The sequence below is a fragment of the Echiichthys vipera genome (genome assembly GCF_963691815.1).
Source record: "Echiichthys vipera genome assembly, chromosome: 9".
Taxonomy (NCBI): domain Eukaryota; kingdom Metazoa; phylum Chordata; class Actinopteri; order Perciformes; family Trachinidae; genus Echiichthys; species Echiichthys vipera.
The window spans coordinates 9936989-9959082 of NC_139834.1; the positions used below are offsets into that span (position 1 = coordinate 9936989).

The 22094-nt window shown below is 38.1% G+C and overlaps 4 protein-coding genes across 6 annotated transcripts; 1 reads left to right on the forward strand and 3 right to left on the reverse strand.

Annotated features, from left to right (window-relative positions):
* Positions 1-2493: 2493 nt before the first annotated feature.
* LOC310951611 (cell division control protein 42 homolog) lies at positions 2494-7776 on the reverse strand. Of its 3 annotated transcripts, none has more exons than XM_083919926.1 (6): positions 7662-7776; positions 6982-7126; positions 5940-6012; positions 5731-5840; positions 3509-3706; positions 2494-2630 (listed from the first exon to the last, which is right to left on the reverse strand). In XM_083919926.1, exons 2-6 carry the CDS (start codon positions 7084-7086, stop codon positions 2541-2543), a joined length of 576 nt encoding a protein of 191 aa, XP_083776052.1. In that variant the 5' UTR covers positions 7087-7126; positions 7662-7776; the 3' UTR covers positions 2494-2540. The 3 variants fall into 3 exon arrangements, with proteins under 3 accessions (XP_083776052.1, XP_083776053.1, XP_083776051.1); XM_083919927.1 differs by having other exon boundaries at positions 6982-7104; positions 7662-7759; XM_083919925.1 differs by having other exon boundaries at positions 6982-7129; positions 7662-7736.
* A 1430-nt stretch (positions 7777-9206) lies between these two features.
* LOC310952006 (CMRF35-like molecule 3) lies at positions 9207-11582 on the reverse strand (the record flags this gene model as incomplete). Its single annotated transcript, XM_083920493.1, has 3 exons — positions 9207-10394; positions 10557-10611; positions 11354-11582. Coding segments are annotated over 3 exons (432 nt in total), but the record flags the coding sequence as incomplete, so codon positions are not given.
* Positions 11583-14403: 2821 nt separating this feature from the next.
* Positions 14404-17548, forward strand: LOC310951468 (acidic mammalian chitinase-like; the record flags this gene model as incomplete). Its single annotated transcript, XM_083919692.1, has 11 exons — positions 14404-14452; positions 14645-14674; positions 14787-14988; positions 15081-15137; positions 15225-15390; positions 15691-15815; positions 15972-16095; positions 16243-16428; positions 16618-16737; positions 17017-17158; positions 17256-17548. 11 exons carry the CDS (start codon positions 14404-14406, stop codon positions 17546-17548), a joined length of 1494 nt encoding a protein of 497 aa, XP_083775818.1.
* A 653-nt stretch (positions 17549-18201) lies between these two features.
* Positions 18202-20937, reverse strand: mfsd4ab (major facilitator superfamily domain containing 4Ab; the record flags this gene model as incomplete). Its single annotated transcript, XM_083920917.1, has 10 exons — positions 18202-18296; positions 18401-18521; positions 18661-18731; positions 18824-18971; positions 19091-19264; positions 19409-19524; positions 19697-19859; positions 19951-20193; positions 20409-20607; positions 20708-20937. The coding sequence occupies 10 exons, from the start codon at positions 20935-20937 to the stop codon at positions 18202-18204; spliced, it is 1560 nt and encodes a 519-aa protein (XP_083777043.1).
* Positions 20938-22094: the final 1157 nt, after the last annotated feature.

A 22094-nucleotide genomic window follows, 5' to 3' on the forward strand; every position in this document is an offset into this window, starting at 1 on the left:
GACACAAATACTCTAAATGCCGCACATTAAGAAGACATACGTGTAGAGTCATGGTATCCTAACAAAGTTCATCAGTTAAAAGTAGTAGAACTGAAATTTTAGGTGACAATTTATATTCAGGTCATTGGAATATTGTTAAATAGGTAATAAAGGCCTTGTAAGATGCTTTTTAATATTGTGTTAAGTCTATATACACGTGTTAATAGTAGCAAAAACACATTTATTGTTAGATTATAAGACATATATAGGCACTTATAAGAAACATTTATTAGCAGTTAACTCTACACGCATTAACAGTCAACTACGCTTTTTGTAGCTACTGGATCTAAAGGGAGAAAAAGGCTTTGTTATAGAGTGGATAAAGCTTTTATTATTATAAAGAGTGATTGGCATGCAACAATTTCAAATGTCATAAGAGCTGCCCAAGTAAATATTTAACTGCTTATGAATGCATAGTTTCTTATAAGTGCCTATAAATGTATTATAATCTAACAATAAACATGTTTGTGATGCTATTAACACTCATGTTTTATTAACATGTGTCAAACATCTTGTCAAGGCCTTATAAGGCTTATTACCTAATTAACTAGCTGTTATTACAAAGACCTTAATTTAAAATATTCCTGAACGGGCTTAACATATTTGTAATGACAAGTGGGATTGAAAATGTTAAATTCTTAAATATGCAAATCCTAGCGTTAAATAAAATCACTTCTAAGAGACCATTTGAAATATTTAGCGGAAGTATACATTATTTTACTCAAGTTTAATTATCAGTACCTTTCATGGCATCTATTTGACCCTTTTTTAAAATGGGCTTCATGCACACTTAGTCACTTTGAAAACAGCCATGTCACAATCAGTTTCAGGTTCACAAAACAGTACATCATTTTCCATATTCCACATTATTTTGAATGAAAACGTTCACTTGAATCTGTTATGTTTGCTTCTCAGTCCTATTCATTGAAAGATGGAAAGAAGAAAAGGGATTCTGTCTTTATATGCTTTTGTAGCACTGCAGCACTGACAAACCATCCTTAATAATGGAAATACTGTTCTTTGCACTGCTCTGTAATATGTAAGTTGTGATGCTGTAAGGTCTGTTGAAAAGCATTATCTGTGGAAAATGTATACAAGCTCATAACCTTTTTTTGTATAACCAATAAGTCAGACAACAACGTGTAGTATTTGAAGTTAGGTTTATTCATAATACTGGTTTATTGTGATGCTTTATCACAAGCAAGATACAGTACAACTTTGATGACAAACTGAATAAAAACCAAAGAGTCCAAGAAACTCACTCTGTCAACATTTTCCTGGTTACTTTAATTTCAGCGTCGTCTCAGCTCCTCTAAATCTCTGTATCAGCAATGCACACATTGTATTCAGTCAATAAGTTATGAGTTTTTCTCACGACATTTACAAATCGAATTCAAGCCCATCATCCAGGCATGGTTATAGTAAAGGACAAATGCAAATAGTTCTAGTTCAGTCACTCAAAAATCTTCACAGGGTTTCAAACTATGTATAGCATTTTGTAAGAACTGTCACAAGGTGTTATCTGACTTCAGCAGCAAGTATGTTCAGTTTACAAAATAGTTCATTGCCCTGGGGTTATAGGCTGGAATGCTCCTAAAAAGTTCAGCTATTTCAACTTTTCATAGGCATTCAGGGCACGCATCACCTTCATGTTAAAATTGTATTTAAAACGTCACACATTTCTGTCATCATTTGTCAGCTTCTGCCTCTACTTTGACATGTGTCAATTTATGAGGTTATGTTTTGGCCAACTAGAACTATGATGGAGCATAGCCTAGAAATGTCATATTCAGTCAAATATGTCTTAGATTTGCCTGGAGGCTGTGTTGACATTGAACATGAAATTATGTCCAAAATGAGTCAAATACAGCAACTTTTATTAACCCTTTGAGAAATGTGTCACTTCAAGAAATAACTGATGATTGAAACGGATAAGAAACAGAATCACAAAGTTCTATGATGATGCAGTGTTAACCACATGCAGTCGTGTGTGCCAGGGTTGAAAATATTGTATAAAAGGATAAACTTTAAAGGAATGACTTGAAAAGTAAAAACAAAAGATGTGGGATACTGAGACATAATTAAAGCAGCTCACTGACGCAACATTATCAGCTTGTTTGTGTTTTACAGGGCAGTCAATAAAACCGGGGTTCTGTTAAAATACCATTTCATAGCTCTTTTTTGGAATCTGCTAAATGAACTCTAAACACAATGTGGTCAAACTAAATGCTACTTAACACCTACGGTTTGTTTAGATATATCGTAAGTATTCATTGTTTACATCATATAAGAACAGGTCAATGGCAAATCATCACAAACGGCAACAAATGTTACTCAATCTTAAAATCATGTTCAACACATTGGATATGTATTTAGGTTAAGTCGGTCAGAGGGCAGATATTTCATAATATTTTAACTCCTGTTGGAATGTGCTGCAACAAACCTCTTCTGTACTGTTAACCTAGATTTGGAAAGTGGTGTGTAGAAGGCTGCGACGAAACTTAGAGCAGAACACATTTACGTCTTTTCTTAGGTTCAGGAGGCTCCAGGGCAGCCAGTATTGCCTCATCAAACACATTCTTTAATCCTTTCTGTGGAAATAAAATATTAATATTCAAAACAGGGCTGTGTTCCAAATACAAATTAACATCTTCAGGGAACTAATTGGAAGAAGGCATGGAGTAAAAATGGAGCGGGGCGATCAAAATTTGCCTTTATTCAAATAACATTATACAAGACTCCTTCATGATCAAGTTGTCTGAGTAAAGACAAAAGCCCATAGGGAATTTGGATGCTGCAGTAGAAAAAAAAAAGGTTATTACTGTCTAAGACCAGATTGTGGACATAAATGTTTTGTAGGGTACAACTGATGCTTAAGAGCTCAATACTGAGGTAATAATAACTGGACGTCTATTTAAATAACAAAAATAACACACACTCATATCCAGTTTCACAGACTTGCACACAAGGTGCTGAAAACAGAAAGAAGAACTAAAGATTGGCACTCTTTGTTATATCAGGCAGCATGGATAATTGTGATTAGGCCAAGTTGAAAAGAAAGCATGCATAAACAGAAGGGAAAAGTGTAATGGGCATGAAGTGTTGAAGTTTAAAAGAGCATTGTTGTTATTTTAGTGACATCTCTTTACAATGAGTTAAGCAGCAGACAATCGAGAGGCATAGCAAGATGCAAGAATACATCAGAACAAACAGCATTTTCTCTTTCTCTGAGTTTCAGGGGGCTCTAAAGCGGCTAGGATAGCCTCATCAAATACGTTCTTCAGTCCCCGCTACAGAAAGAGGAAAAGGGAGAAAGACAGGCACACAACACAGAGTTAGATGGAGTTTTAGCCAAATGCTGTTAGCAAAAGACAAGGCAAAGTATTTCCACCCTTGTTAGAAAAGTGACATTCAAGCACATGCTTGCGACACTGACGGCTTTAAATTGTTCTTTTACGGGAAATCTTACCTGTGTTAGGGCTGAGCACTCGACATATTTGACAGCCTTAAGGTCACGAGCCAGCTTTTCTGCTGTCTCAGGGGTGATCGGCTTCTGTTTGTTCTTGGCTAGCTTCTCCACTGTGGAGGGGTCATCACGCAGGTCGATCTGAGTGCCAACCAACAGGAACGGGGTCTTGGGACAGTGGTGAGTTATTTCAGGAACCCACTGGAGATTCCAAACACAGAGACAAAACACTCATCACCACAAGGCAAATACAATTGTTTAGATACACACCGATGCTCCATGTAGGAGAGTATGCATTCAAATGCTATGAAGTGGGTTCTGATGATAAAATATAATTGTTCTAAAAAGGTAAGAGGGTGACATGAAGGAGGGGGGCGTTACAGGTTTTGGCATGAAAAAAAATGAAGGCAGATGTTTTACAATAATATAACCTTCATTGGCATGGTTCTACACTATATTATAAATGTGTACATACTATATATATCTCAGCACTTTTATTATTATTATCATTCACATATATCATTTGTATATATAATAGTCATTTTAAACCAATATGACCAGGAATGCCCATGGATAGAAAATCTCTATTAAAAAATAGGATCAACAGTTACCCGGATATTTCAGAAATGCCTCAAGAAATATATTCTGAAACGTTGCATATTTCCATGTATGACTAAATCATATTTAAATTTTTTGAAAAACAGTTTCAGTATCACATGGGTGCAATCTATGGGTTTCACGTTTATCTGGCCAGCTGGCTTTTTGAAATCCCTCACTTTAGACTTTTATTTAGACCATTATTGGGTACTTACAATATGATACTTTGATTTTGATCAACAATATTGTCGATGGAAATATCACTGTGCTTGTACGGTGCATGGTGCTCATGTTCCCTCTGACATTTTTACAGCTCTTCTTTTCAATGCTTCAGGTGAATGGCAGCAAACCGGCACACCGCACACACACTAGTTACATGACTCACAAGAGGAGACTTCACTCGCGAGATTCGTTTTCACAGGGCAACACGACAGGAATTAGGACGCCATAAATATCATACCTTCTACAGTTCTTACAGTTATGAAACTGATGTTATGTAACCATGGTTATAGCAAAATCGGTTAATCCCAACATCCCTTTCCGAGATCATAGGATCCTGTTTCCCTGGAAAAATATGCCTTCCAGTGTTTTATGACAGAGGCAGCAAGGAGGAGAAATACTGAGCCGTACAATGTGTTACATTTAGAGTCGACATCTGTACTTAACCCACATACTTAAATTATGTTTCAGATGAAACATTATATATAAGGCCACGCCCCCATTCCGGCGAAAACAAACTGTTTTGACTGGCGGTAAATACAAATCCCGCTGTGATCTGTCCTGATTTCACCTATTTTACGTTAACCGGCCTGGAAACCTCCTGCAATGACTAACTTTAGTCAGGCAAACAGCTATAGTACGTTGTTGCCGAGCGATGATCGGCGTTATATGGAGGGGGGGGTTAAAAAGTGACGAAATGTTTGTTCAGTTTAACGGAGGAGAGGTGGGTAAACAACCCCACTCAGCTGCCAGAGGTGACAAACCCTCCCAGTTATTCCTTCTTCACTGAATCGCCAGATAATGGAGCTCTATGACAACGATCCCTTTCTCTGTCGTTATAGTAGGCTATGTAAAACAAAACAAACAGGTGGCTCTGTCCACCTATGGTTAAATGTCTTTCTCTCTTACACACTCACTGCAATCTTTCTGCCATCATTCAATCAATAAATATGGAAATATTACTTGTATTTCCCATAGACTAATGTATTTCCTCAAATGTGATCAGATAATTTTTTATAAACTGAATACTCACTCCTGTTTTTGGTATTGGCGCCTATAGAACAATGAGGTCTTCACCCTTGTTTTCACTGGCGAGGGGGTGTGGCCTTTACGTGACGCTGGGTTGCTCTCTGCTATTGGTATATCCAAAAACGTTTCATACCTTATGCTCTAATTAGTTTCCGCCTGTTTTAGTATTTTGACAATGTACTAATACTATTTTTGAAGTTTCTACTCGATTTATCATTCCCCATACTATCAACCAATCTATACATTACCTATTTGCTACAATCCTCAATTTACTTAATAACAGAGCAGAGCGCTATATGAGTATGCTATAAAGGCAGTTTAATAATGTAATCAGATTTGCAGGCGGGCAACACTGCTTTTAGATAACACTTTGTACTCACCTTTTCTTTAACATTCTCAAACGAGGAAGGTGATACAACTGAGAAACAGACTAAGAAGACATCTGTCTGCGGGTAGCTTAGTGGTCGTAACCTGTCATAATCCTCCTGCCCTATAAAGAGACCATAGTACAGATTAACTTATCATGTGACAGACTCAAAACTGTAGTTTATTCAATTAGGAATGCAATTTAATAAAATAAAAATCTTACCTGCTGTATCAAATAAGCCAAGGGTGTAAGGTTCACCTCCAATCATTACAGTTACTGCATAGTTGTCAAAAACCTGTAATAAAAGAATGAATTGTGTGAAATACAGGGTTCCTTCACCTTTTCTAAAATCAAATTCAAGCACTTCAAGGTGCATTTTCGTGCTATTCCAGCACCTTACAGCTGTGGCAAACTATACATTTGTTTACAGCACATACAGTTTTTGCAGTTTACTTATTGCACTTGCTCACCGTGTTAAAATGTGAATTTATTGTGCTATAAACAACCAAAATGATGTTTCTACACAGCATTCTACAGAGGGAATATAAGGAAACCAATGTTTCTTAAGTCGACTTAGATCGACAGAAATATAATCAATGTTTTGATAATCTGTTAACTGTCAAAAGTAATTTTTCATGCAAAAATGCAGAAAATGCTTTTAATAGTCACTAAAATATGTAGATCTATTTTTCGCTACGATATATAATTTATAAGATAAGATATAATTTCCTTTATACAGCAGCAAGTGGATAGCAAACATTGAAAAAGCATCTAAGAAACAATAAATTGTAGAAATATAGAAAAAACATGAACAATATAAACAGTGAAATATAAAAAGAATAACAGGAACAATATAAACAATACTTATAAATATTTTAAATGTACACTGTCATCCCATATAACATACATTCCAAGCTGTTTCAAGCACTCAAAATCAACATACTTTTCGAACCTTGAAAACACTTAAAATTATAATGTGGTGTTTTCAAGGTTTGAAAGGTACGTGGATTTTGAGTGCTTGAAGCGGCTTGAAATGTATGTTATATGGGATGGCATTAGTGTAAATTGAAAATATTTATAAATATTGTTTATATTGTTCCTGTTATTATTTTTCCCAGCACCAATATGAACCCTGGTTATAGTTCGTTCAAGACTAACTGTTATGTTTTACTTTAACAAACAGAATGTGTGTGTGTGTGTGTGTGTGTGTGTGTGTGTGTGTGTGTCAGCATGCATCTGACTGAAACACACCAGACGTACTTACTGTAGGTACATATTCGGAGGGGAATTTGTTGGTGGTGTATGAAATCAATAGGCAGGTTTTCCCCACTGCTCCATCACCCACCACCACACATTTGATCGTCTGCATCTCTGGTCTTTTTTAATTCTGCTGGATAAATCACTGTTAGCTGCTGAGAGAGATTAGGACATTAAATATGTTAGGCTTGTATTCAAATTTGCTCAGTGAAATAATTGCAGGATGTCTTAGTATCCCCCTTGTATCTAACTGCAAATGGCAGCTTTGCTAACAGGAAAGCTAGTTTAGTGTCACACCCCATCACAAAAACGGGTCTGGAGGCTAACGTTAGCGACGTTACTCACTTGCTTAGCTTGTTAATCGCTTTTTTTAATATCACACTGCTAACGTTCATATTTGGAAATATTCAATAAGACACAACATACTTTATTAAGCGTGTAATCATAGTGAACATTTGTTTGTGTTTCGGCTAGCAAGCTAAGCTAATGCAGTGCTAGCAATCACTACACAATGCTAGCTAGCGTCAAGTAGCATGGAAACCGACCGGCTAACGTTAGCTTGTGAACTGGTTTGCTTGTTGTTATCTGAGTCCTAGCTAACACGACGAAGCATGAAAACAATATCAGAACTTGTATTTGTATTCTAACAGCGGGCGGGGATGTCAGGAAATGTTTGTGTTTACGTACCAATGTCCCTTCGTATCTCCGCTAGCTAACGTTAGCTGTGTATTTGTCGCCGGGCGTTGGCACCAGCGATCAGCAACTTGCAGTGAGTAAGTCCAGACTTCAGCTACGACTGTCAAGTTACAGAGAATAACACCGGAAATCACCTTTCAAAGTAAAACGTTTTAGCACGCGTTGCTAAATCTGACGCTACAAAGTACATTATAGAAAGGTACCAATTACCAAAGTACCTATACAATGTCATAATTAGATATACAGTGGTTAATTTGAAGTATGTTCTCCCTCTGTTAGGCGCCACAGAACACTGTATACCAAAACCACCAGATCTTTCAAGATCATAAGATGTCCCCATGATGAGCACTTAATATCCATAGTCCCAACAAAACCAGTACAAAGCTACCTGTAACATTAATGTTCCCATAGTTATTCAAGGGCCCCTTACACTCTGCACCATTGCACTTTTGTGCAATGTGTTCTGTTTTTTTTTTTAAATGTATATACTTATTTCTAAATTTGTACATATAAGTGAAATGTTTGTTTACCCTTGTTCATTTTGTTATCCTTGTTTTAGCTGTATGTCTATTTCTGTGTCTGTACATTGAGTGACAAAAAGCTAGATTCAAATTCCTTGTATGTGTCACACTTACTTGGCAATTAAAGCTGATTCTGAATGTCGTTTTTGTGTAATTTATTCACATATAATAAACATTTACTCAAGTACTACTGCAGTTGTTGCATTTCCATTGTATGCTACTTAATACACTATTATGTACATTTTGGAAGCCTGTATTGCACTTTTTTTTTTACTCATTTACAACATCAGTTACTGGTTATTTTGCAGATCCTTTTATCAATAAAATAAATATAATTCAATAATACACGGTGATGTATTAGCAGTGTGCATCAGTACTGCTGCAACAGTACTGATGCACACATTAGTGCAACACTATCTATAATCCAGTGATATTATAGACTAAGTATTATTCCGAAATATGCCATTCTGCCTCATGAGTGCTTTTACTTGTTGGTATCTATATAACTAGATTTTTATGCTGACACTCATGTATTTTACTTACATAAGTAGGACTTTTACTTGTAACAGAATATTTTGTACACTGTTATTTTGCTACTTTTATTCAAATAAAAGCCTACTTCTTCCAACACCGTTTAGTCATACAGGGTATGCCGCTTCCAATTTGTGCTTTTACTTTGAAAGCTAAGCATCTCCGGTTATGGTAGCTACCTTGACACGAGTTCATGCGAAAGGTTCCTGCAGCACAAGTGGTGACATCACCTCCTAAATCGCTCACACGTTGCATCCTCACCTGAATCTCAGTTCTACCTCTTCCACAACACGTCTTCATACATCAAGACTGATATATTTAAACTTAAAATAGATAAGAGACACTAAGACATTTGGGTCTCAAACATGTCATTTGTATTTATATATTAAGCTGAGCCAGAAAAACATGAAAACACAGATTTGAAACAAATACTAAACTTAAATGTTCTTTTGTTTGTACGTTTACTCAATCCTGTGATATGTTGATGTGTTACTTTTGCTAACTTTCATAAAATACATTTCTAATGGTAGGAAATGCACAGGTGCAACTAATACATTTCATTAAGCTACTTCAGTTTCAGGGCCCAAATATGAGGCTTGCTGGCTCACGGCTTACCGGGATTGAATATAACCGAGCTAAAGGAGTAAAACCTGTGCTTTGACGACTAGGACAAGTCAAAATGTCTGCTGTGAAAAAAGAGCTCAAAGGTGTTTCAGAAATCTGTTTGAAATCTACTTGACAAGGATCACAAATCACCACTGCTTCCCTGGAGAATAAGACATGTCACATTTTCTCGGGGATTTTAATTTACCGTTTATTTGTGACAACCGCTGTAGTTGGTGCACTTTTCTGTTGCTCTGCTCTTTGCCTCAGACCTGCTGGAGGGATTTAGTGACAAGGGACACACCGCATATAAGCCACAGTAGAAGCTTGCAGGTTTTTCCCCCCTTGGCTTTACAGCCAGCATAGATGTAGCACATTTTCACCCGCTACATACTCCCTTCATAGCTTCCTCACATCTATTTGTTGGACTTGTTTTGATTATTTAGTGGTAAATAAATGACTTCATACCTGTGTGCCAAGAGCCAGGCTGAACACCACTAACATATTGCATTAATTCCCTAGATACTGTTGGATATATGTAACAAAAATATCAACTTCTATCATGGCCCATACAACTGTAAATCATACAAAAACAATCTGTAAATAAATAAGATGAAAACCAAGTGCCTCACTTCTCCAAAGGTGCTTATTTTAAGACGACTGATTGACTGGATATTTAAAAGTTGGAACCAAAGTTACCCCTGGAACAGAAATTAATTAGGTTTTAATCATTTAGATACTAAAGTTAAAAAAGGCCAAAAGCCACATTTTCACTTGATTCATTAGTTTGAATGAGTTATTAGTTAATATGGAGTATTAGTTGAATATACACACTGATAATGAGAATCACACTGAGAATGTCCACTGGTAGAATTGTTTTGTAGCATCCGTACGAATGAGTTGATAGTTCTCCCATGACTCTCAATCATAGATGTTTGAGTTTTGATGTGGAAATCTTTGTTGCAGCTGTATTTTCCTTGCAGTCTTTATCTTCCACACAGCGATGTGTGTTGATACCAAACAACCCAACAGTAAAATAAAGACAATCCAACGGAGAATCGCCCACCATCTAGTAAAAACAAGACAGACATTGGGGATAAGAATGATTCACTTTTGTTGGTGTCATATGAATTCATAATATTTATTAATTTATTTAATTATATACACTGTTGTCAATGGCGGTAGCAAAATATGGAAATTGCAGTATATCATCCCTGTGAACTCCTCTCACCTTATTTCTTCTTCCAGTTTCAGATTGGCTGTTGTGCTGGTCGTTGTTGTCATCACTGTGCAAAAGAACACTTTGCATTAAAAGTCAACAAATGACATTTACTGACTGATCAACCCGGATTCCTAAAAACTACATTTATGATCTACTAACCATCATGAGAGCCCAAGATTCATGAACTAAATATAACATGATGGCCTGCCATATCACCTTTACATGAGAACATGTAAATTAAACTGTTTACACATTTCAGTGGTGTTATAAAAAGATTACATCACTACAATGTAACAGCTATGTGTGCAGCATCAAGACACATTTCCCTACAGGGACAATAAAGTAAATTGTATCGTGTCATAAATGTCTTTTTAAAATTACATATGTATAAAGGTCTCCGACCTCCTGCCCCAAATTGAGGGAAAGCAGACCTGCTGTAATAAGAATGTATTTTGTCTGAGGCTTTTATTTCAATATATTGGTATAATGATCTACATACTGGGTCAAATGGGTTTAAACCCTGAAAAGAAATATAATGGGTGAAATAACTAATAATCTAGAGGAGGGGTTTTGAGTGAAAAATGAATTGCTCTTGAAAACACTCCACATTAAAGTATAAGTCCATTTTGATAGTTAACTTTTTGTCCATAATGTGGAAAAATGTCTTTGGCTTCACCACACTTAAAGGAACATAAGACAATTAAGTTTAGTCTAAAAGTTAGAGCCAGTTATATGAGCTGTTGTCTTTCTGGGTCAGTTCAAAAGCATTGTATTACATTCGATGCAGTGTCTTAGCGAAAGTATACCTGTGCGGGAGATGTGGAGCTCGACGCCAGTGTGGATGTTCCTTCCATGTCTGCCGATGACACACCAGTACATATCTTTATCACTTTCTCTGAGAGAATTCATAGTCACAGTGAAGACTCCTGCCTCCTTATCATCTGCAATGGAGCTTCTGTTACTGGGTCGTCTCCTGGGTGTTTTCGCCACTATGTTACACAGATCATATATTGGTCCTTTGCACCAGTACTTTGTGTATTCTTTGAACTGACGGTCATACTGACAAGGGACTGTCACAGAACCTCCGTATGCTCCTGTTACCACCTTTGGAGCTGACAACTGGACTGAGTCCACTGGGTGCTTTGTTATCCAGAAGAGACAGAGAAATGGAGCTGTGAATTGCAAAAAAACAAGTTAATCACTCTTTTCAAGTGTCTCTGCCATTACACAGCTACAGTATTTTAAAAAGCTGCTATTACCATTAAAGAAGCCAAGAGATATCCGTGAGGTCTTCATGATGGGAATTGAAAGATCATTATGACACAGAAGGGTGCAGCGCTTCCTCTTATTTCTTTGTGGAAAGGTTGTGCAATTAGGTAGTCATGTGGTTTCGGCAATGTTTATTTGCGTAGGCCTGTTTGTATGTATATTATTGTGTTGAGATCCTACAGCACATAAATGTTTCTCCTGTGTATCTTCTCTCCATCTGTGTGGGGATACTGTGGAGTGGGAACTGTAAGTCCCTCTTATTTACATAAACAGCAGGTGGCACTAAAGACCAGTACTGTGTTTGTTACAGTAAAGTATCATCTTGGGATCTATCCTTTTTTTGTAATTTAGAAAGACAGATGGTGAATTAAGGCTACATGAGGAAAATGAAATAAGAATGTTGCAGTGTTGTCAGTTTTTCACAACCATGCATTACAACAGTCTCTCTGTTGCTGAACAGAAACCTGTCGTGAGAACGCTACAAAGTCTCTATCTTTCTTACTTCTGCCCCATTGCTTCACATCCATTGCATTCGTCTGAGTACATCATCGGTCTTTTATTCATCTAATATGATTCTTTGCCATTTTGCGCCGCTGTTCATTTTTAATGTCTTAATAATGCTGTAACTGATGCCATGTATAATTCCATGTGCATATCGCATTCACAGGGTTTGACTTTGCTGTTTTTAGTGGTGCAGTTTTCCTATGAAGACAAGAGTTGACTTTGTATTCTTAATTAATATCACATTTAGATTTGTATGTTTAATTTATATCCCAGTTAAATTTGTAGGTCATCTTTATATTTATTGATTCATTTTTGTCATTGATAGTGCACAAATTGCTATGTTATAGTATTTATAACAACCAACAAATATTTAAAATGGTTTCAGTCCAAATTGAATAGACATTGCCAAAAAAAATAGGCATGTTTACATGGTGTAGCAACTGTAGTAAGGAAAATATTCGAATGACAAATATCACAAGGTGAGATTTATTATCGTTGTGTAATCTGGGCTGATTGTGTCAGAGAGCAGACATGTGAGATTACAATGCTGTTCACGTTTACGGAACACTGACATGTCTTTTCCAAACACGATCACACTGAGCTTCATGGATCATATTTTAAAACATTGAGTTTTATTACAATCTGCAAACTTGACAGTGCATTAAATAATACTGATGTATAGTAGTAGCATAGATGAATAGCTTCTCTGAGTTTAGGAGGAAGCTGGAATGACGTGAATGTGTCCTTTGAGGTCAAACTCGGGGGAATAAACAGAACGGTGTCGGTGACACATGCACTGGTGCTGAGCAATAAGTAAGCAAGCAGCATGAAGGTTACAACAACCACGGACACAAATCAGTTTTTCTAAGTTTCCTTTATAACCACAGCTTACTTAAACTATTTAACCTTATATAGGATAGTTTTATCTGGTAATTATGGCACAGATACACATATACAAAATAGCTTTTACCACTTATTACGAAACTCATTTTAAGTTTGTGAATATTCAGACTGCTGTTAGACGAGGTCACAGTGTTACCAGTCTTTTCTTTTCAACTGAGCTGATGTACAATTTAAGCAAATTTATGATATGCGATAGATTAGTCTATGATTTGCACCTCAGGGAAAAGAATAAATCTTAAGTCATAAACTCTCCTAAGATGATGAAATAGCCCTGACATTTAAATTGGACAGTTTTTCACAAGTAAGAAAATCAGTGGGTGAATGAAACATCCCACTTTCAGTTCCCTCAACATTTGTGTGACATGTTTTTAAATGTTTGAAACACACCATGAAAAGCAGATTGTTTTGGAAAAGCAAACGGCATTACCTCTGGTCCTAGGCTTTGGCTCAGCCAAGACACCAGCATATCTTTCGTTAAATATGTATAAACAAAGTGTTAGAGATAAAGAAGGCTGCATTATAATAGAAGCGGAATGATTAGATAAGTTCTCCATTTACTATGTGAATGCTTTTGATTTTAATGTGAAATCCCTGTTCATGACATATCACAATCCTCTTTTCAGCATGATGAGAGCTATCAAACATACTTATCATCACATATCTGCCGTCTAAGTAGTTTTTCAAAGGCACTTTTGCCCGTTGTTTAAGAAGTTGACTTCTAACCTTTTGTGTCACTGCTGAACAGAGACAGTATTTTCCCTGTGCAACATGAAAGGCGTATTTGATAAGATAAAGTAGATTCATGCACTTTAGTCAAATCAACAAACATCTGTCTCTCCTCTTGTTTTGCTGTGCATGCATAGATAATCCACTTTAACATTTGTGACAAATTCTTTAATTTTTTTTTTTTGGGTGATTTGTGTTACTTTTAAAACAAGCCTTAGGCATACTTTCTGCATTGTACTTGCTTTTGATAATGCTTGCTTTGGATAAATGAGTCCTTCACACAAGGAGAAAGTGTGCCTGTGGTGAACGTGCCTTGAAACATGATAAGTAATCGCATTTTACTCCCTAAGTGAGCACTTTTGATAATCTTCTCTTAAACAATCTTTTGTCAATAAACACCTTTTTGTTAAGTCTGAGCAAACTGGGAGTGTATAAAAGTGAGTTCACCGGTTAGATGACCTGCTTGTACAAGGTAGTCATGGGCAAAGTACTGTTTGTGACGGGTAAGTCAGTGCTGACGTATTTTGAAACATTTTTCTCTTGTATGTGCAGCAGAGGGTCTGCAATGGTTAGATGCATAATATTGTACTTTTACCAGGATCCGGATATACAGTAAATCTATTTCAGACAATTTTGAGCACTTTTCCCAGCAAATGTCTTTTTGCTCAAAAATAACGTGACTTTTCATTTTACAGCTCTGGCCCTGCTGCTGCATGCACAGCTTGGTAAGCAATATATGCATATGGGACATAGTGTGTATGTCTTTTTATGGTCAGAAATTGCATTGCAATACCCGTTTGGTCAATTGGTGTATAATACACTTCTTGTTAATCAAAGGCTCATCCTTCATACTGTCATGCTACTTCACCAACTGGGCGCAGTACAGACCACCTCCAACCATATTTATGCCCAATGACATCGACCCATGCCTTTGTACCCATCTTCTGTATGCCTTCGCCACCATAAAGAACGGCAAACTAGCCACCTATGAGTGGAACGATGTGGAGCTTTACAGTCAGTTCAACGCCCTGAAGAACAAGTGGGTCGCTGAAAAATGTCTATTTCTTCTTGAAAAAAAGGAAATAACGCCTTGAACAAAAACAACTAAAAAAGTGTCTGACTGTTTTGCAGGAATGGTAACTTGAAGACTCTTCTGTCTGTTGGAGGATGGAACTTTGGTTCTGCAGGGTGAGATAAACTACAGACATCAGCAGACTTGGTAGCCTTATTAGCGGATATCTTCTATTTTAATACTTATTTCTGTTCACACATTAGGTTTTCACAAATGGTGTTGAGCCCTGCCAACCGCCAGACCTTCATCAACTCAGTCATTTTATTCTTGAGGCAGTATGAGTTTGATGGGCTTGACATTGACTGGGAGTATCCAGCCAACAGAGGAGGCCCTCCTCAGGACAAGCAGTACTACTCTGTTTTCCTGGAGGTTCGTCTGCTATGTTTGTTTACTGCTCAATTTCTGGTTATTTTTCTCTCTCTGTTCAATTTAAATAATTCCATAATTTCCTACCTGGTAGCAAATATAACTCTTCAAGCTTGCCTTAAATTTCTGGGGCCACAATAAATCCCTATGGGGTTTACTGTGAATAACTTTTACTGTGAATGAGTTCACCCTTTGCTGAATAAAATCAAAACAACTCAAAATTTGACCATGCTACAAATCCTGGATTATGAATCCTGGAGTTCAGTTAACACTTAATATTTTATTTCTGTTGACATTCAACAGGAGATGAGAGCTGCCTTTGAGAATGAGGCCAAGCAGAGCAACAGGGCTCGTCTTCTGATGTCTGCTGCTGTGTCAGCTGGAAAGGACACCATTGATTCTGCTTATCAGATTCCCAAGCTTGGACAGTAAGCACTTGAAACAATATCTGTGGTGTCCAATCTTCTCTACAGCAACTTAATAAGTCACAGTTGAACAAAACAACTCAGAATCTACACTTTGTAATCTAAGTTATTAATTTAAGCTAATTTAAGTTGGTCCCTTCTTGATTTTTTAAAACCAAGGGCCCTAGATATGATCAACGTCATGACATATGACTTCCATGGATCTTGGGACCCCATGACTGGCGAGTGCAGTCCCCTGTTCAGAGGCCCAGAGGACCAGGGTGGCTTCATCTATTTCAATGTGGTGAGTACTTGAACATCCTTTACCAAAACTGGGCTTGTGTAAAGTATAAATATGCAGTCTGTAAGCTTTATCTGCAACTACATTAAGTCATCCACAAAGCTATCTATTTCAAAACAAAGCTATATATGTCCAATTTCCTTGTTCCAGGACTATGCCATGAACTACTGGAAAAATCAGGGAGCTCCGGCTGAGAAGCTGATTGTTGGTTTCCCTACATATGGCAACACATTCACTCTTAGGAACCCGGCTAACCATGGTGTTGGAGCAGCTATTGCGGGTGCTGGAACTCCAGGAAAGTACACACAAGAGGCCGGAGAGCTTGCTTACTTTGAGGTATGCTTTCTTATTATTGTAAAAAAGTTATAACGATAAGCTTGAATGTTTATAGTGGTTCAGTGGCAGTTAATATTCCTCTATGCTCGATAAACAGATCAGATTGGTTTATCATAGTGTTGCAGCCTCCAGCTAAAGAAGTGAATAAGTTCCTAGACTAGTCATAAATGCACTGCTTTGAAATTACAGATCTGTGGCTTTTTGAAAAATGGAGCTACTGAGGTTTGGAATCAGGCCCAGGATGTGCCATATGCCTACAAGGGAAACCAGTGGGTGGGATATGACAACATGAAGAGCTTCCAGATCAAGGTAACAAAACGGCACTGAATACTTGTTTTTCCATTGACAGGTAAATCTGTTATAAATTTCCTCTGAGCTTAAATAGTTTCCCAATCCCCATTAACTGTTAAGACTTACATTAAGTATTAAACAATGTGAAAGTTTCCCCACTGTGCTACAGCAGAATATGACCTTTTTTCTGAATGTGGATCATGGTGCAGTCGTCAGCAAACGCTGCATCTTCTGATGAAGTTTCTATGTTTTTGACCTCTAAATGCTTGTACAACACCCTCTTCTGGTTGTCTGAAGGTTGACTGGCTGACAAAGAGTAACTTTGGAGGTGCCATGGTGTGGACTCTTGATATGGATGACTACATGGGCACTTACTGTAACCAGGGAAAATACCCACTGATTAATGTTCTCAAAAAGGGCCTTAATCTGGAACAAGAATGTAATTATTTTAATTATTTTATTATGGTGATTATTGTGAAGCACAGTGTTCTCAGAATATGACTTTGATTAAATAATTTATTTGCGGTGTTTTTCAGCCTGCGCCCCTCCTGCCACTCGCCTTCCTCCAATCGCAGGAGTAAGCACGACTCCCGGAAGCAGCTCTGGAGGAAGCTCCGGTGGAGGCTCTAGTGGAGGCAGCCCCTCTGGTGGGGGCTCGGGCACAAGCGGCATGGACAGCGGGTTCTGTGCTGGAAAGGCCAGTGGCATGTACGCAGACCCAAAAAACAAGAACCAATTCTACAACTGCAGCAATGGCAAGACCTACTTTGAGAACTGTGCTGCTGGTCTGGTCTTTGACACCTCCTGTTCTTGTTGCAACTGGTCCTAAAACAGAAGTTATAGATTGACTGTTAACTGCTCAAAGGCTGGATGACTCTGTTTTACATTTGTTCTTAGTTCTCAGGGGCTTACTTCTCTGAGTACAAAGTCTTTCCTTCTACATCAGATGTTTAACAATGTAAAACCTGAGGCTGTCCTCTCGACTAGTTAAATTTGAAAGCAAAGAAAATAAACATTTAAATGTTGTACGTATGCTGCACCACATTCTTTTCTTGTCAATTATTGTCAAAATGCAGTCTGTATCAATCAAAACTACACTATGTGCACCATTGCTTTAATACACATATGAGACACTATTCCATATACACGTGTCAGAAGATACACATTAAAAATATGAAAACAAAAAAAGATTGCAATAAAAAAACAAACAGAAAATTAGGTATTTAAAAGTATTCTACAGGTAATCACAACCCTTGCATTGTAAATTTCAAAACCTGATGCAATATAAAAATGCTGTCCATGATTTACAAAACAATAAAACAATCTAAAAGTAGCACAAGGTACTTTGGAAATACTATTTCATTTCCAGCACAAAAGTACATCGGCACTATCTTCATTTTATAGGCTTTGGTAAAATATTTTTTATCTATCATCTTTGAAGATTGTTGTAACCATAAGAACAAAACACAGCTACGGCCCCTCTCAGCTGATCTCTGTTGCTTCTTTCTGTTCTGTTTTGGCGGATACATTCTGCTGTGTTGCTGGTTCCTCTACCATGGCTGACTTTTTCGTTGTTCCTGTTGGGATGCAGAGGGAGTATGTGAGTGGGGGATGATGAGTGTGAAATGAATGAAAACAAACCCTAGGCAGCAGTGTATGAGGGTACTGGCTGATGCTATACCTGTGAGGTAATTTCTGTGCATTCGATGAAACAGCAGGAGACCAATGAAGAGAATAAAACCAAGGCAGGCGATTATCATTCCGCACAACAGGAAGCTGTAGCTGCCTTCAGTCTGGATAATCTGGGGATGAAATAGCAACATTAAACTGCTGAACACTTATGTAAATCTCCACTGGGCTTGTTTTTTGCAATTGTAAGCATATTTCTCTACTTCTGCATATTCTTTTTTCAATAGAAATGAAGATACTCATCAGACTTACTGAGCCGACCAGAACTTGCATTACCATCTCTCCCATCCCTGCACTTGTCACCAGGACTGACGTTGCACATCCTGTAAAAAAGAAATGTATAGTTTATTTCCACTCCTTGCTTTGACTCCATTACTTAAGTATAATTATTGTGCTGTGAAAAACTTCATTATACCCTGATAATCAAGTATGTCTTCAGTATAGGCAAGCATACAGGGGAATATGCTGCTGAGGAAAAGCCCACATAAACAGGTCCCGGCAAACAGAAAAGTGCTGCTGGTGTAGAAAATAAGCAGCATCAAGACAGTAACAATAGCACCTGCCTGTAAAAACAAAAAAAGAGAGTATTACTATTAATATTTTCAAAAAAGTGTTTGACCTTTAAGTTTCATTTCACCTAATCTGTAATGTGATGGCACTCTTAATGTTTTATTGGCTTTACCAGGTTGAACATAAGCAGTCTCACAGGCTGGAAACGGTATGAGAGAGGAATGGACAATAGACGACCAGCAGTGATTGCTGCCCAAAAGATACTGGCCAAGTAACCCGCTGTCTTATGAGGCAATGATATAGGTGGGGTCACACCGTAGGTGTAGACAAAGCCGGCATATGCACCCTGAAAGGAAAAGGATGATTATTTCATGTGATTTACTTTTCAAACCTGTTATGTGCAGCAGATTTTGGATGCATTCATAAAATTTTATGTTGAACATTGAAGGTGAAATGCACATCATATTATTTATCTGCATCCTTCACTCACCACAATACCATCGGTCATGAAGAGCACCATCCCACCAAGGATATGAATCATAAAGAAGGATACTGGCAGCCCGCGCAGGTTATCATTTTGACAGCAGCTAAAGATATCCCCATGACCTGTAACAAAGCGTAAGGTCACAAATGACAGATTGTGGCACACAACATGGCATTTATTGTGATCTTTTTTTTCCTTCTTCATCTAAACCAACTGAAAAGCCACTGAAGAAGTATGCATTATTCATCTTACAATATGACTCCTATATAAAAATATCTTTTTCCACCTATTTACCTCCAGCCTCATGTTCCTTTTGCTCCACGTCCGAGCCCTCAGCGCCCTGTTGGTTCTCCATTGCTAGTTCATCTTTGTCCAGAAGACGAGGAGTGCCGCTGGGGCAACATGGGATCAGCTGCTCCCGATACATCAGGAACAGGACTGCAATGGGCACGGGCAGCTGAGGGTGCATAAATATTATTTTCTTTTAAATGAAATATAAGATAAATAAAAAAGCACATCTACTAGTTTACATTTATTTAGTGTCTTACATTAATAAGTGCCATGATCCAGAAAGCATAGTGCACATCAGACTCCTCTTCCCCTCCCATGTGGGGCAGGTGGCTTTGAGTTATGTTGTGCTCTACAATGGGACTGTTTCTCAGCATGTTCCTGAAATGATGCATGATCTCTGTCCCATTCCCTGTGTGATTCCCACAGCCTGTCTCTGAGAGGAAAGGATCTGCAATCAGTGGGCTCACCAGGGCTCCGAACCCAATGAAGAAATGAAGAGCCTGCAAAAATGTAGAAGACAAAAGTCAGAGACATGACTTGAGAAAATAAGCCAACTCAACATATCCTGTAGAAAAGTCTCATTAAGTTGTTAATATTTGTGGAGAAAGACAAATCAAACATTATGTCTGAATTGGCTATTATTAATTAATTGAATGCAAATGTGATCATTTCAGTATTTGTACAGATAAGGTTCAAGTACAAGAGGCTTTTTCACCTGTAAGAACACAGCCGAGTCCTTTTGATAGATGGATACCAGTTGGATGTTAGCGATGGTGTCAATAATGCCCATCGCAAACCCAGACACAGCCATGGCGATGGCAAGCAGGAGAACATTATTGCACAGGGGGATGATGGCAAATATGACAGAGATGGTGAGAGCAGAGACAAATAAGGCAGCTAGAGCACTGAACAACCTTTAAGAAAGAAAAGAGACAAATACGGTTATAATGAAAACCAAATGTTTTCAGATTATTCATGTACACCAAACACCTTCACAGAGGGGATGATACTTACGTCCTCTTGAAAACACCGCCAATAGAGCTGCCAATCAACAAGCAGAACTGCTGGGCAAAGAATACCCAGGTAATCTCACTAAGTGTTGAATTCGTTTGACATTGCAAGTCCAAAATTGTAGGTCCAAGGAAAGCAATGCAGAGTCCGAAGCTGAAGAAAACACTCCAGTAGGTCAGTGTGTGATGGGCATTCCTTTTGAACAGAGTCACAATCCGCTCATCCACAAACATCTTCATCACAGTAAAGATAGATGTACCGTTAGTAATAAAAAAATCCTTGACGGTCTGTTTCACTAACTATTACAATCTCAATAGGGGACAGCTTTTGCGGATGCTTTTTGTAGTATGAGGTTCTTGATCTCTTTTAAAGCTTTTAGCAACCTCCTCTTTGAATTGGTTAACTGAAAAGGATGTCCTCTTGAGTTAATGGGTGAAGTGTAAATTCTTCCAACAATAATATGACTATTTGAAGTGTGTCAATGATTAGCAATGAAAAAGGGTCTGTGTTGAAATGCTACCAGAAAGTGTGCATTTATGTGTCATGGCACTTCCAGCCCTATCAATGGAAAATGTATCATTCAGGAAGAAATGACACACAGGCTTCTCATGGACAGGTGTCTTTCCTTTCACACCTGGGTACTTATTTTTTACTTATTACAAAAGGAGCTTTGACACTAAAAATTGCATAACGTGCAATAAAAGTAAAATGTTTTTGACTTACTATAAAGTGTTCATTGGTAGCTCCTTTCACACAGCCTCTTCAAGGTGGGAATGTTGAGCAGCTAATCTGCCCCGCCGTTTTGTATAAAAGTACAGACACAGAATGGAGGGGGACAGAAGTTTCTCCGTTAAGCCAGCAGCCGGAGGTAGAGCGGAATCGAAATGTAAAAAGGATGGCCAGCACGACGGGACTACACGCACACACACTCTAGATGCCAACGAAGTGGTGTTACATGGCATGCCTCTTTTGTTTACAGAATGACGGCAATGGCATGCTATGTATATCACTTGTTTTTTCATCATCAAGAAATCCAAAGTTTTCATTCATTTGGGCGACACGGTGGTGTGGTGGTTAGCACTGTCGCCTCACAGTGAGAGGGTTCCTGCCCTTCTGTGTTTCAGAGTTTGCATGTTCTCCCCGTGTCTGCGTGGGTTTTCTTCCCGTTCTCCGGCTTCCTCCCACAGTCCAAAGACATGCGTGTGTTCGGTTCATTGATGACTCTAAATTGCCCTTAGATGTGAATGGTTGTCCATCTCCGTTTGCCTCTAGAGACAGATAGACTGGCGTCCTGTCACAGGTGTGCCCCCCCTCACGCCCGATGTCAGCTGGGATCGGCTCCAGCCCCCCGCAACCCCGACAGGGACAAGTGGTTGTAGATGAATGAATG

Excerpts from the sequence above, each read along its gene's own strand:
- LOC310951611 (XM_083919926.1), bottom strand. The coding sequence starts at position 7,086 with ATGCAGACGATCAAATGTGTGGTGGTGGGTGATGGAGCAGTGGGGAAA. Across the intron at positions 6,013-6,981 it reads CCTCCGAATATGTACCTACA|GTTTTTGACAACTATGCAGT; the intron begins GTAAGTACGTCT and ends CTTTTATTACAG. Across the intron at positions 3,707-5,730 it reads TTGAGAATGTTAAAGAAAAG|TGGGTTCCTGAAATAACTCA; the intron begins GTGAGTACAAAG and ends TGGAATCTCCAG.